This window comes from Trametes versicolor (genome assembly GCF_000271585.1).
Source record: "Trametes versicolor FP-101664 SS1 unplaced genomic scaffold TRAVEscaffold_3, whole genome shotgun sequence".
Lineage (NCBI taxonomy): Eukaryota > Fungi > Basidiomycota > Agaricomycetes > Polyporales > Polyporaceae > Trametes > Trametes versicolor.
In genome coordinates, this window is record NW_007360323.1 from 1,097,854 (window position 1) to 1,111,151 (window position 13,298).

The 13,298-nt window shown below is 59.6% G+C and overlaps 4 protein-coding genes across 4 annotated transcripts; 2 read left to right on the forward strand and 2 right to left on the reverse strand.

The window, feature by feature from the left end:
• Positions 1-428: 428 nt before the first annotated feature.
• Positions 429-2,586, reverse strand: TRAVEDRAFT_117374 (uncharacterized protein; the record flags this gene model as incomplete). The annotated part of the gene is made up of 4 exons (XM_008037243.1): positions 429-1,243; positions 1,294-1,979; positions 2,023-2,161; positions 2,229-2,586. The coding sequence occupies 4 exons, from the start codon at positions 2,584-2,586 to the stop codon at positions 429-431; spliced, it is 1,998 nt and encodes a 665-aa protein (XP_008035434.1).
• Positions 2,587-5,663: 3,077 nt separating this feature from the next.
• TRAVEDRAFT_162725 (MFS general substrate transporter) lies at positions 5,664-8,210 on the forward strand. Its single transcript, XM_008037244.1, has 15 exons — positions 5,664-5,906; positions 5,960-5,972; positions 6,061-6,140; positions 6,200-6,248; positions 6,310-6,388; positions 6,449-6,476; positions 6,541-6,614; positions 6,677-6,745; positions 6,796-6,828; positions 6,885-6,926; positions 6,981-7,083; positions 7,151-7,276; positions 7,332-7,425; positions 7,484-7,712; positions 7,786-8,210. Exons 1-15 carry the CDS (start codon positions 5,790-5,792, stop codon positions 8,135-8,137), a joined length of 1,488 nt encoding a protein of 495 aa, XP_008035435.1. The 5' UTR covers positions 5,664-5,789; the 3' UTR covers positions 8,138-8,210.
• Positions 8,211-9,168: 958 nt separating this feature from the next.
• On the forward strand, positions 9,169-10,040 carry TRAVEDRAFT_162729 (glycoside hydrolase family 61 protein; the record flags this gene model as incomplete). The annotated part of the gene is made up of 4 exons (XM_008037245.1): positions 9,169-9,220; positions 9,285-9,751; positions 9,813-9,926; positions 9,987-10,040. 4 exons carry the CDS (start codon positions 9,169-9,171, stop codon positions 10,038-10,040), a joined length of 687 nt encoding a protein of 228 aa, XP_008035436.1.
• Positions 10,041-10,414: 374 nt separating this feature from the next.
• Positions 10,415-12,840, reverse strand: TRAVEDRAFT_69829 (uncharacterized protein). The gene is made up of 4 exons (XM_008037246.1): positions 12,597-12,840; positions 12,516-12,534; positions 12,298-12,462; positions 10,415-12,239 (listed from the first exon to the last, which is right to left on the reverse strand). The coding sequence occupies exons 1-4, from the start codon at positions 12,652-12,654 to the stop codon at positions 11,015-11,017; spliced, it is 1,467 nt and encodes a 488-aa protein (XP_008035437.1). The 5' UTR covers positions 12,655-12,840; the 3' UTR covers positions 10,415-11,014.
• Positions 12,841-13,298: the final 458 nt, after the last annotated feature.

Sequence of the window (13,298 nt, forward strand, 5' to 3'; positions counted from 1 at the left end):
GTAATAGAATGGGCGACAAGATGTCGCGGGCGTGCCAGTCGTCGAGCACCCGAGTGGGCGTGTGTGGTGGAAAGGTGAGGCTAGCAATATAAACTACAACTGGGTGGGGCGGCAAATGAAAGCCTCGTAGCAGATGAGTGTGTCGGGATGGGGGCGGGAGCGGACGTCTCTAGGGAGAACCCAGAGTCGTCCTGGCGTATGCCGAAGGTTCCGCACGGCTGTGCGGCGGAACGGTGGAATCGCTATGAGGCGGGAAGACAAGGCCCGGTCGAAGGCGCCTCATTAGGGTATCCGTGCCTTCCGATTGAGCCAGGGAAGCAACGCCATGTCGATGGTGTATGTACGTGGGTGAGTGGGGTGTGGTTGCGGGCGTAGGTTTAGGTGGCGCGGAGGTGGGTAGTATGTGAATGCGTTCCATGATGCCACTTCTAAGCTGAGGAGTGGAAGTTCATGTTCTTTTGCGAGTGGCTCTTCAACCATCCCTTGAGACCGACGACAAGCAGCACCCAGCAGAACGCCAGACACGTGATCGCGACGCCCGCGTTGAGGAACATCATCACGTCGTCGTGTCCCTGGCGCATCGCCGCGACCGTCAACTCCTCCGTCGAGAACATGAACTCGAGGCCTCCACACGCAAGCAGGAACGCAGCGAGCGCCTCAGTCGGGGGTCGCGACGGGAGGATCGAGCGCGGAGGCCCAAGCCAGAGAAAGAAGTACGTCAGGCAGCGCAGCACCGCGAACCCAGCGAGCAGGTTGCCCCAGACCATGTGGATCTGCACCTGGAAGAGGTACGTCTGCGCATGCGCGGCCATCGCCGCGCCCGTGATCCCGATGCACAGCGCCGGGAAAGGGTTGTAGCTCGCGATGTAGCTCGGGGGCTCCGCGACGGCCTCCTGGTGACGGCCGGTGACGGGGACCGCAGCGGTCGCCCCGGCCGCGAGCCAGCGCCGGATGCGCTTGGACTCGATGCCCATGCCGACGAGCCCGGCGAACCAGAACATGACGGCGATGCTGATGTGCTGGATCTGCTTGGTCGTGTAGGGCGCGCCGGGGCTCACGCCGAATCGCTCCATCCAGGTGTTCGTGACGCCGTAGAGGAAGATGACGAGCGATTCGGTGAACTCGGCTGTGGGGTATTTTCCGTGGTGGCGCGGGGCGCGGTTCCATGCCCAGCCGAGCTCTGAGAAGGATCCCAGGAATCGAGCGAATGTTACGAGCCCATAGCACCAGAAAATGCCACCCTCTGCAGACACTCGGTGAGAAAGTGAATGGGTAACAAACCAAGTTACTCACTGATAAGATGAGCGAGACATACATTGATGTAGCCTCCCCGGCAGCCACCAGTGTAAACCACGATGCCCGAAACGACCTGCATGAAGCCCGCGAACACCAGTAACCTCTCGCACACAGCGAAGGTCGCACGGCCAATAAAGCGGAGGACCTCGCGCTTGTCCTTGCCTTGCCAAGGGTAAACATGGCCAGTTTCGTGCAGCGAATCGTCCGATCGATGAGGCGAATGTGCGCCAAATAGCGTGCGCTCGGACGCCGCTGAGTGAGTGTACGAGTGGTGGCGACGATGGCGGCGGACGTCGTTCGCCCACTGCGCGGTCTCGTCGGAGTCGTGGTCGTCCTGTTGATGCATGTCGAGGTCGGTCCTGATCGGCGCAACAACACGAGCATGTCTTACGGGTATTGACTCTTCCTCGATGTCCTTCGCCTTCAGCTCGGCGTCCTCGAGCTCCTCGGGGTCGTCGACGACGAGGTTGGTGTACTCGGCCTCCGCGCCGGCGGGGTGCTCGTCGCGGTCGAGTATGACGACGTTCCAGAGCGTCCTGAACGAGAACCGGTCCTCGCCCGCGCGGATGGCGCGCACATACGCGACGAGGCGGAGGACCTGGGCGACGACGTCGAGCGCAGAGAGCGCAACGGCGCAGGCGAGGAAGAAGTAGCCGTGTTTGCCGTGTTTGCTGCCTTCGTACCTGCGACGCCAATCACCCGGTAAGTCATTTCAGTGGCGGTGACGGAGCGCCGAAAAGTACGGACAGGTCTGGCGTCAATTTGCGGTAGAGTGCACTTGTGGACAGCCCCAGCACGACGAGTGTGTAGAACACGACCACCGTCAGCCCGTGCCACGCGTGCTTCACAGACCGGAGCGCGATGCCTAGAGCGCGAAGCGCGGTATTAGGGCCGGACGCGCTTCGCCGAGGAAGGCCGCGAGGCAGACACACCTATTGGAAGAGCCCCGAAGAACGCGAGGGACATGCACAACGCGTGTAGACCCATGAAGCCCGGATAGCGCTTCTCGTCCGCGGGCGGCTCCTTAATGTCCAGCCAGAAATACGAAGGTGGTGTGGGCCCGTGGTACATCTCGACCTCCGTCTCGTTCAGCACGGTGAGAGGTTGCACATTATGGTTGTGGCCGCCATGTCCGTGATCTCCGTCCCGAGGTATGAGGAGGCGTTCTGAGGGTGCCGGCAGAATGTCAATCGCCCGGGAATCAGAGTAGGATGGGCCGGCCGCTACCGAGACGGCGACGGCGGCGAGCGCGGGGACGAGAAGGAGAGGAGAACGGAGGGGGGCACGCATGGCGGCGGAGGGGGGAGGGGTGTAACGGAGGCATAGCGGTCCCGAAGGGGGCGATTATAAAGGGGTGCATGCGCGGGGAGGACGAGCCAAGGAACGGAGGGGTGGGCGGCAGAAGTCGGGCGGTCGAAGGCTCGAGAACGCGAGTGAGTAAGGCAGCGAAGACAGAGTCCCGACTGCCCTTCGGACGGTGTGGCGGCACAACCGCGCACAAGTCCGTTCCGCTCGACGCCCAACTGATGTCTGACTAACCCCTCCCGAATCAGCACTCCACCCTGCTGGATCCCCCTCCCCTGCCTAACCTTCTGCAGAACGCGATCTCTGCGCATGTTGCTTCGGCTTCCACTGAACCGCAGTCGAATTCGCTGCGCTCTCATACAGGACAGCCACCTCTCACAATACGGCAGGCACTAGGGCCTCCTCATCCAACTGTGCACACTGCGCGGATGTCGATCTTCGATCCCGAATCCCGCGGCACAAGCTGCGTCATCGGTGAGTCGGTCCAAAACGGCAAACTAGTACATTTCTCCTACCCATGCCGCCCGATGCCGCTCACTACTACGCCTACAATGCTGCAGAATAATCAACCTCCTGCATTTGTCGGCCTGGCCCCGGGGTCCGCTTCTTCGACGCTCGACCACGACGTTCTCGACGCTATAAACCCTAGAGAGCCCGGCGCGTCCCGCTGTCTTTCCGGACCCGGACGCTGAAGAATACGCTCGTGAAGACTGGCTGGAAGGCGGTCGATGCAGATTCGACCGGCCGATGACGGCGCCATGATTCCGGCAAGAGCTTCCAGAGACGTTCCGATATACCGTTGTGTCATTTGACGGTCGGACGCCGACCGATTCTGAGTTCGCCGGCATCGGCTTCTCATTCGGACCTTCGGATATCTCCCTTCTGAGGCCGCTCCTATGGACAGATAGACTATACACATGTTGTGATGTTCTAGTCCTGATACTCTTGTCCTCGCACGATGCGCTTCTGCCTCCCCGGCCCTTCCCAGAGCAGCGCCATTAACGGTGACTTCATCGACAGCCATGGGAGCCTACCTACCACCGTCCCCTCTTGTCCCTCTCATCTGCCGGAGTCCTGCCGAACGCGCACTACCTACCGAGTCGTGCAGACGCCCCCTGTTGTGTTGTGTTTTACCTAAGACTCCTCGGCCGAATCCATCGAGGCTCGCTAACTCCTATCATGTGGACATACATGCGCTTGGCGCGTGCGTTTTGTATGTGCTATCACAGTCCTCAGCGCTCGGCAGGCGTCCGTGCTTCTGCGGACTTCTGGTCCCTGCGCGCCGCGATGAGTCGAGCCATCCTCCGCAGGGAGGTTGCGCGCGATGGCGTCAATCATCTCGAGCCTCGCACCTGCGTGCCGGTCGTGCGCTGCGCCATTGTCCGCCACAAGCCCCCAGTCAGCTCGAGTCAGCCTGGTCTTGCGGCGCGCGCGGAGGCAGCGAATGCCCCGCGGCGGCGCCCCTGTGAATGAGTAATGCTGACAGGGCGGACCACGGTGGCGTCGCCGATCATACGGTGTTGTTTAGCACTGTTTAGCACGCTGCAACAGCGATCTTCTCGGCATCTGCGCAGAGTCAGTTGAACCATACCGGTTCCGAGTTCCGGGAGGTCGGCGGCCGGCGCAGAAGAGGGCAAAATGCCTAGAAGGTCTGAACGTAAGCGGAATTGACCCTACTCAACGCCTAAGGCCTAAGGAAGCATCTGGAGGTCTCATGCTATCAGAGCAGACATTACACCCAAGGACGGTGTGCTATCACAATTACGGAGGGGACATCAGTTAGGTGACGCCGGGCACAAATACGTTTACGTGCCTCTTCAAGCCACTTCATGCCGTTGATGTTCGCAGTCGTCCATAAAGCGGTGCTATCGAGCATGAGTATGTTCACCTTTTCGCACGCGCAGCAACAGAAGCCGAAAAAGAACGGGGCGTTCTGCATCCGCTGCTGAGCATGCGGACGGTTGTGAGCGTTCGAGGGTACGATGTACTCGGGTGACCGGGTCTGAAGCCGTACCCGTTCATTTGCGACGGCATCGGGCATAAGCAAGACTCGGACGCGATAGCAGCAGCATCAGAGCACCGAAATCGAGGCTGGTGTGGGTCCTGCTGCAGCATAAACGCATGGGACCGCAGCTTGATCGCAGCGACAGTGAATACTTGCCGCGACTGCGGGCATTCTCCTGAGCTCCCGGCTCGGTCCTCAGTTGTTCTGGCCATAGAGTCGCGAAGGTTGTGTCAATACTGCGCCGCCTTCTCCTTCCGCACCTGATATTAAGTGTCATTTGTTAAACATACCGCAGTAGACGTGCTTGGCGCGCTGCGAGGCGTAGTTCGGATAAATATCTCGACGAGTAGCCGTGCAGAATAGAACAGCACAGGCGTACACGATGCTGACGAGTTCGAAGACACCCAAAGCACGATGGTCCGTGGGCGTGTTCCGTATCAAATTAGCGATGAGTGGATGATAGGTACAACTCACTACTCGGTCAGCTCGGCGGACTGAGAGTATCGGAACGACCGAACCTTACACTCTCGCCGCTCCCTGGGAGATGCAACGTGATGGATTTGTGATGTATTGCTATAAGAGATACCGTCGATCTCTTCCTTCTCTTCTACGAAGCAGTCGTAGAGTTCGACAACAGGTTTGCGGTGGTTTGACGAAGATCCGCAAGACGCGAGAAGCCACGTAACGACCGCCGGCATCGGAAGAACGTCCAGCAGGGTGTCTGAGCACGATGTTCGAGTGGATTGCGAGGTTCATGGGAACGTCGTGTATGCAGTTGGGGGTGCGTCGGAGGTCATCGTGGCGAGCAGAGAGGCAGGAGGCGCGCTCGACGTGCGCTCGACACCTGTGATTCTCCACGTGATCGTGGCGGCTGAAGCGTCCGAGAAAATCGGGAGTGGGGAAGGCTCTCCACCGGCGACTGCTCGACTCGAGCGCGTCCTCCGGCTCTCCGCCGTCCTCCCACCGCACACCTCGTACGACTTCCTAGACGTCTCTCTCATGCACACCCTCCCATAGGACGACATTTCTTCACGAACCATCCTGAATAAGCACCGCTGCTCTCGACTCGTACGACCTCCTCGAGCTCTTTTCATCCATCGGCCTCTCACGCATCCCCCGCATTCTCAGCGTTTTCTCGGGTTCTTTTTTCATCTCGGGTCTTATTCTGGGAGTGTGCTCTACGATGGCATTAAGGCGCAAGATCCGTCACTTCGTGTGGGGGGAGGTGCCGGCGACGAAGACGGAACGGACGCTATTGCTCAAGATAGATTGGTTCATTTTGTCGTACTGCTGTCTCATGGTGAGTGCTTTCTCAACGCTTGGGTGTTGAAATACACCGCTGATCTGTACCAGTATTTCTCAAACTGTATGTGGCCGAGTCGCCCGCCGAAGCTTTACACGTTTCTAATCAAATGTCGTCTCCCCTCCCCTCCACTTCCTATGGCCCATCATAGACCTCGATCGAAGCAATGTTTCCAATGCATACGTTTCTGGCATGCGTGAAGAACTCAACATGCACGGAACACAATTTAATGTGAGTGCATTCAATCATGTCTACAGCTCTGTATAGCTCAGATTGGCTCCCGGTCGTAGCAAATCAACACCATTTTTACATGCGGTTATATCGTCGGGATGATCCCAAGTGAATGACGCTCCGCAGTATGGCGTCATGCTCGGAGCGCTAACTGCCTGCGTTCATGCAGATAACTTGATGCTGCAAGTCGTGCCGCCTCGAATATGGCTCCCATCTATGCAAATAGTCTGGGGCGTCTTGACGTTCTGGTAAGGGCTTGTGTCACGAAAGCAAAGTAGCATCAGGTCACTGACTGCGACCATCTATAGCACAAGCGCGGTTACGAGTGTACAACAAGTAGGTCGTCATAATTTAGAAGGGATATATGCGCTCAACGCTCACAAATGACCACCCTGTGCAGATATATGCCATTCGCTTCTTCCAAGGCATCGCCGAGTCGTCCACATTTGTTGGCACGCACTATATTCTTGGATCGTAAGCATCATTTTTGCACAGTTTGCTCCCTGACTATGTTGGTCTGATCTGAATGTTGTTAGCTGGTATAAACCTGGGGAACTTGGCAAGCGATCGGGCATCTTCACGTCGTCCGGTCTTATTGGCACGCTGTAAGTAGGCTTACATCACCGCTGTATCTAACAATGTTGACCGTACACAGATTTTCCGGTGTCTTGCAAGCCGCCGTCTACACGTAAGGTGATTGTTTGATGTACCATACCTACGCTGACCGCTGTCAAAACCGCATAGCCATCTCAACGGTACCTCAGGGCGCAGCGGATGGCGTTGGCTGTAAGCCCTGACAATTCCTGTCTTACAGGGCCGCACTGATTTCACCCCACTAAGATTCATCATCGACGGCGTCATCACGATGCCCATCGCGCTGTATGGGTTTCTAATGTTCCCTGACGTGCCAACGACGACTAAGGCGTTTTACCTCTCCGAAGAGGTGGGTTGTCCATTGCACGCCGGAGCGTACCATGATATTCATTATCATTAACTACAACGTTTCGCAGGAGCGTCTGCTGTCTTGCGAGCGACTCGAATCGGAGAAGGACAAGGATATCTCGCACGGCCACCTTTCATGGGGAATATTCCGTCGTGTCCTCGGCCGATGGCGGTGGTACGGCTGCAGTCTACTGGTAAGGTTGACTGCCTGTTGAAACATACTTGGTGGACTAACGTCCCTCGCTCAAGTTCGCGATATCGGGCGAAACAGAGAGCTTAGGCTCGAACAACCTCATGGGCCAATGGCTGAAAGCCATCGGCGGGTTCACCGTCCCGCAAATCGGTCAGTCCATTTCTCCCGTTTCTCCGGGGTCCGTTCTAACAGCGCACACGCCCGATAGACTACTACCCATCAGGTATGACCGCGTTCGCAATCGTTTCGACGCTGGTGTGTGCGACGTGGACCGACGCGACCCACTCTCGTGCTCGATGGCCCGTGCTCGTGTATATGGCCATCGCCGGCATCGTCGCAGCCATCTGCATCCTCGTCTGGAGCAGTCCCATCGGGCTCAAGTTCTTCGCGTACTATCTTGCGGGAGCGACTTATGCAGGCCAGGCGACCACTTTCGCGTAAGCCTCTCCGCTCCCTCCGTTTTATGCATGTATATGTGATCACAAGTGCTGGGTCTGACGGATGCTATAGATGGGCCAACCAAATCTGCGCAGACGACCACCAAGAACGCGCGGTAGTACTCGCGTCCATGAACATGTGGAACAACGTCATCAACGCGTGGTGGCCGCTCGTCTTCTACCCCGCGACGGACGCGCCGCGCTTCACGAAGGGCATGTGGGCCATGATCGGCACGTGCGTCGCGACGCTCGCCGTGACGTGGCTCGTGTGGTATCTCGAGCGGCGGGAGAAGCGCGGGCGGGCGCAGCTGGTGACGGACGGCGCTGCGGCGGAGAAGCCTGAGAGGTCGACGATGGGAGGGGAGGACGAGAAGAGCGTAAGGAGCCATGCGGGCTCGAGCCGTCGCAGCCAGGAGAGCGCGTGATGAGCATAATGAGCACGTTGAAGGTACGACGCTGTATAGAATGTATTGCTATTGATTGCTTTTCTTGAGCCGCAAGTGTTGATCGTCGGCTGCCTTCAACTTTCTACTTCTCCCGTTGCAGCAGTACTAACGTCACGGTTGCTGACCGTCTTCAAATCTATATTCCTTCCGTCGTGGCGTCATTGCTACAGGAAGGCATACCACCTCAGGTCAATTTTTTTGGTTCGTCCATTTGCCTGCTGCTGCTAACACGCGAGAGTGGCGCTTGCGGTCTTCCTGCCTATACGTCGGACGTGCATCGTCGCGACATATCACCTATCTTACTGACAGTCTCTCACAAGACATCGACATGTCGCCTTTCATGACAACGCAGCTATCTATAGCCCTGACTAAGACGGTGAGCCCCCTTCTTCGCTCTATCATCCCCGCACGCGTTCTCAACACCCCCCGCCGATGACGAATGCACAGACCCGAGCACGTTGGCACGTATTCCCCGGGGCCTCCCCAGATCGTCGCGGTTCGCCCATTCACCCCGTGCGGGCCGACGCTGCGGGGCACTACAGCCCCCGCGTGCCCCCAGTGCGGGGGCGCGCCTTCGGTGCACATTCGGATAAAAAGGCAATACGTCGGACGCGCGCCCATTCCGGCCTCCCAGCGAAGCGTCGACGCGGCTGCCCTCGAGGACGCTTCGCCGTGTCACCTGCCTATCTCGGAGCCTCCTCCGCTCAACAAGAAGCAGCGGGGGCCGCACGCCCATTGGCCTGCGCGGGGCAGGTAGTGATTGCTCGAGCTTCTCGGAGAAAGCTGCTGTGCGACGGAACGGACTGCGTTGGCGGCATCTCGCCTCGTTGGACATGCAGCGCTCGAGACAATCTCCGGCCGCTCCACACTGCCTGTGCCGCAACGCACGGCTGCTGGTTGGACGGGCGACATGAGCTAATACATACGCTGCAATATGCGCGATTTCGGCGGCGTATAAAGGCTGGGAGCGAGTGCGGTGGAACAGCAGCTCAGTGCCCAAGTCCTCCAACATGAAGTCTTTCCTCGCACTCGCCGCCCTCGTCGCTACGGCCTCGGCCCACTGTAAGCACTCACCTACCGCACCTCTTTAACCACTCGGGTTTGCTCACCCGCCTGCGCTCACCAGACACCTTCCCGTCCCTCGTGGTCGGCGGTGCGACGACCCCCGCGTGGGTGAACGTCCGCAAGACGAACAACTTCAACACGCAGGCGCCCGTCACGGACGTCACCTCGCCCGACTTCCGCTGCTACGACTCCGCGACGAACCCGACCGCGCAGACCGCGACCGTCTCCGCCGGCTCGCAGCTCGGCATCATGTCCGACGGCACCATCTACCACCCCGGCGTCGTGAACGTGTACATGGCGAAGGCGCCCGGGGACGTGAACAGCTTCGCGGGCGACGGCGACGTCTGGTTCAAGGTCTACCAGATCACGGCCGAGACGAACGGCGGGAGCTCGATCAGCTTCCCGGCGGAGGGCGTTCCGGGGGTCACGTTCACCGTTCCGAAGAACCTGCCGAGTGGACAGTACCTCGTCCGCATGGAGGCGATCGCGCTGCACGTCGCTTCGACTTACGGCGGTGCCCAGTTCTACGTGAGTTTCATTCCGTTGGGTCAGGAAGTGTGTAGGGATGGGGCTGACGGTGCCGCGGCAGATCTCCTGCGGACAGGTCAACGTCGAGAACGGTGGCAGCGGCACGCCCGGCCCCCTCGTTGCCATCCCCGGTGTCTACACTGGCTACGAGCCCGGCATCCTCATCAACATCAACGTGAGTATCCCCTTCTCGCCGTGTAGGACTCGCAAACTAACGTTGGGATGCCCATCTTAGTACCCCATCCCCAAGAACTACACTCAGCCCGGCCCCGCTGTCTGGTCTGGGTGAAAAGCGCGTTCTACTGTCTGTTTGTAGCGTTTGCCTCTGTAGCGACTACCGATATAGCATTTCCATTCACTCTCACCTTGGCGTGACGCTCGAGTGCCCCGCTATATGCGCAAAAACACGACACAAGCTTAGCCTAAATGTCAGCATACTTCCGATTTCCGAACGGGCGTACCGCAATTTCGCCGACCACATGTATGCACCCACATCACGCACACATACAATGTGAACAACGCCACTGGCATTATGGGGGGTCTCGCTAAGTATATCTAGCCGACATGTAAACAGGGTAAACAAGAAGCGTGTGCACAGCAGAGCAAGGAAGAGAGGCGCAGCAACGTGCGCGTGCGCGTGGCGTGCGGCGGGGCGGGGCGAGATATAGTGAGAGCGCGCGAGCTAGATGGGTGATATCCTACTGATACATGGGGTTGGGCGGCCGGGTGAGTGTGCTCCAGAATGCGGTAAGTGAAAATATAAAAAGGAAAACGTATCGGATCGAGGTGCTAGACACAACAACAGCTGCAACGACGATGTATGAGAGCATGAAAGAAAATCATAAAGCATGAAGGGGCGGCGCGGCCTCCGGGGTGCCGCGGGTCTACCGTAGCGCCTGACAGTCCGGCAAGTCAGGACAGAGGGCGGAGGAACGCGCGCGCGAATATCCTAAGGGGCGACGAGACGGACGGTATAAACGCACAGCGAGCGAGAACAGAGCCTGCGGGGGCCCGCGCCGGGCATGAAGTGAAAGCGGGGGCATGGAACACATGCGGGAGAAGGTTTGAAGGCGCATGGGCAGGACGCGCAAATGGGGGCATGGACATGAAGTCGAAATGCGGGTTTGAGGTGGCGAGGTGTGGTGAGTGGCGGGGCGAGCGACGCGTGGTATTACAAGGTATGCATGCGTTTGCACATGGTATCACCGGTCGGTTTCCCCGGTCGTAGGGCGGGCGACTCAGAGCTTACAGGCCGGCGGCCGTTCACTCGTTGCGCACCACCAGGCGGCGCACGGGCTGCTCCACCGGGCTGTCCTTGCTCGCAGGGACCGACGCGAGCCTCCCGAACTCGTCCGGGAGGCGGGGGGACGCTGCAGGCACCTTCGGTGCACTCGGGTCCAGCAGCTCCACGTGCGTCAGCGTATCCTTGCGCTCGCGCGGCGCGCCCTCGACGACGGGGGAGTTCAGCAGCGATGTGCGGCGCATCGGCTGGGCGCCAATCGGGCTTGGTGCGCTCGTTACGACGGCCTCCGAGATCGGGTTCGGCGCGATGTACAGCTGCGGCGGGGGCTTGCGGTGCGCGGAGGGGCGGCGCACTGGGCCCTGGCCCTGCGCGCCGGCGCCGACGCCAGCCATGGCTCCGTTCTGCTGAGGGGCGTCGTACGCAATGCCGCCGTACGGGTCTTCCGTGCCGGAGTACGCCTGGTCGAACTGGTTGTTCTGCGCCTGCATCGCGCCGCCGTTGCCGTTACCGTAGGCGCCGTAGTTGTTCCAGCCCCCGTACGTGGTGTTGCTCTGCTCCTGACTGGGGAACGCGTACGTGTTGTACGCGGGCTGCTGCTGCGCGGGGTACGGGTTCGCCATGCGCGATGGCTGGTTCCGGGGGATGTACGCAGGGGCCGCCGCGGGATAGCCGCGGTTCTCGTACATGCCGCGCGACGTCTCCATGGGCCCGAGCGAGAGCGTACCGTGGCTGGACGAGCTGCCGTGGCCGGTGCTCGAGGCGGCTTCGATGCTGCCGCTTCCGCCCGCGCCCGCGCCCTTCTCCGTGTCGTGCATGAGATTGGCCGCCGTGGAAAAATCGAGGATGTCCCGGTCGATACGGTCGTTCTTGCGCTTGCGGATCGCCCAGGTCGCGATCGCGATAATAAGCACCAGCCCGACGAGCGACGCCGCCGTGATCACGCCGACGGAGAGCGCCTTGTTTGCCAAGAAGCCCTTCGGGGCGTTCGCGGTGTCTGCGGCCACCGATGCCGAGGCGGACGCCGAGGAAGACGTGGAGCTGGAGGTCAGCGACGCGCTGGTCTCGGTGTTGCTCGGAGCGGGCGGCGCTGTGGACGTCGCGGCAGCAGTATCCGAGACTGCCTGGGTGCTTGTAGATGTCGCAGAGCTCGTCGACGTACTAGTAGCGGACGCAGTACTAGAAGTGCTAGCAGCAGAGGTGGCAACACTCGTGGACGTGGATGTTGCACTTGTGCTTGTCGCGGTTCTGTGGAGGTGGCTCATAAATCTCACTGAGATATGGTACTAAGTATAGGTGCACGCACGCAGCTGTACTGGATGTCGTGAGAGCGACCGTGGATGTAGTCTTTACGGATGTCGTCGCAGCCGTGGTGCTCGTGCTCGCTCCAGGGAGACTGATGGCCGTGAGGACCGGCGAGAGCACAGAAGAAAGCCCGCCCACGATCGGCAGGTCGGATAAAGGATCCCCACTAACATACCTGTCAGAAACGCGTCCATTCAAGCAACACTAAAGCGAACTCACAGGAGACCGCCTCCGAAGACTGCGATTATGCGGGGTTTGATCAGCGACTGCGTTGTTTGGGCGGGGGCACGAGGTACTCACTGCCGGCGCGTGCGTGCATGTTAGTGTCGAGTGCTCGGTAGACGCGTGAGTTGCTCATGGTGGGACGCGATTAGCAGATTCAAGTGGTACACTTTTGGCTGGTTAAGGAGTGTGGGGCGTCGACCGATGAGAGTGACCGCTGTGGTCTTCCAGCGACCACAGGGAGGAGGTGGGGAGGTTGGGGAAGGAGAGAAGGCGGATGGCCAGCCTGGGAGGAGTCCGGGCTGGGTGTATGCGGGAGTGGACAAAGAGGTGGATGTGGAGGAGACAAAAGAGGGAGCAAGGGAGGCAAAGGCGGCGAATATGAGAGGGGGACGATAGACCGGCTACAGAGAGAAGTGGAGCTCGGTCGACACATTAAACTATTGTCCACCGCCCGTCCCCTCCGCTCGCCCGCATCCGTTGGCATCACAACAGCCATGCGCCTCTCACCGCATCTCATCTCCACGTCTTCTGGGCCACGCCAGCGAGGTCTAGCATGTCTGTCTCTTTACCACCCCTCTCGCGTGTGAGATGGAGGGCTTGTTCCCCGGAGATGCGTCGATGCATGCTGCACTGTTGCCAGCTGGATGATTGGATCGCAGTGGGCCCAAGCCACAGCGTCATCATTGTCCGACAGCGCGTCGCGTGCATTAGCGCCCACGCGTCTGTGGCAAAATACCCCGCCGGATCAAGATTGGTGACCAAACAAGAGCAAACTGT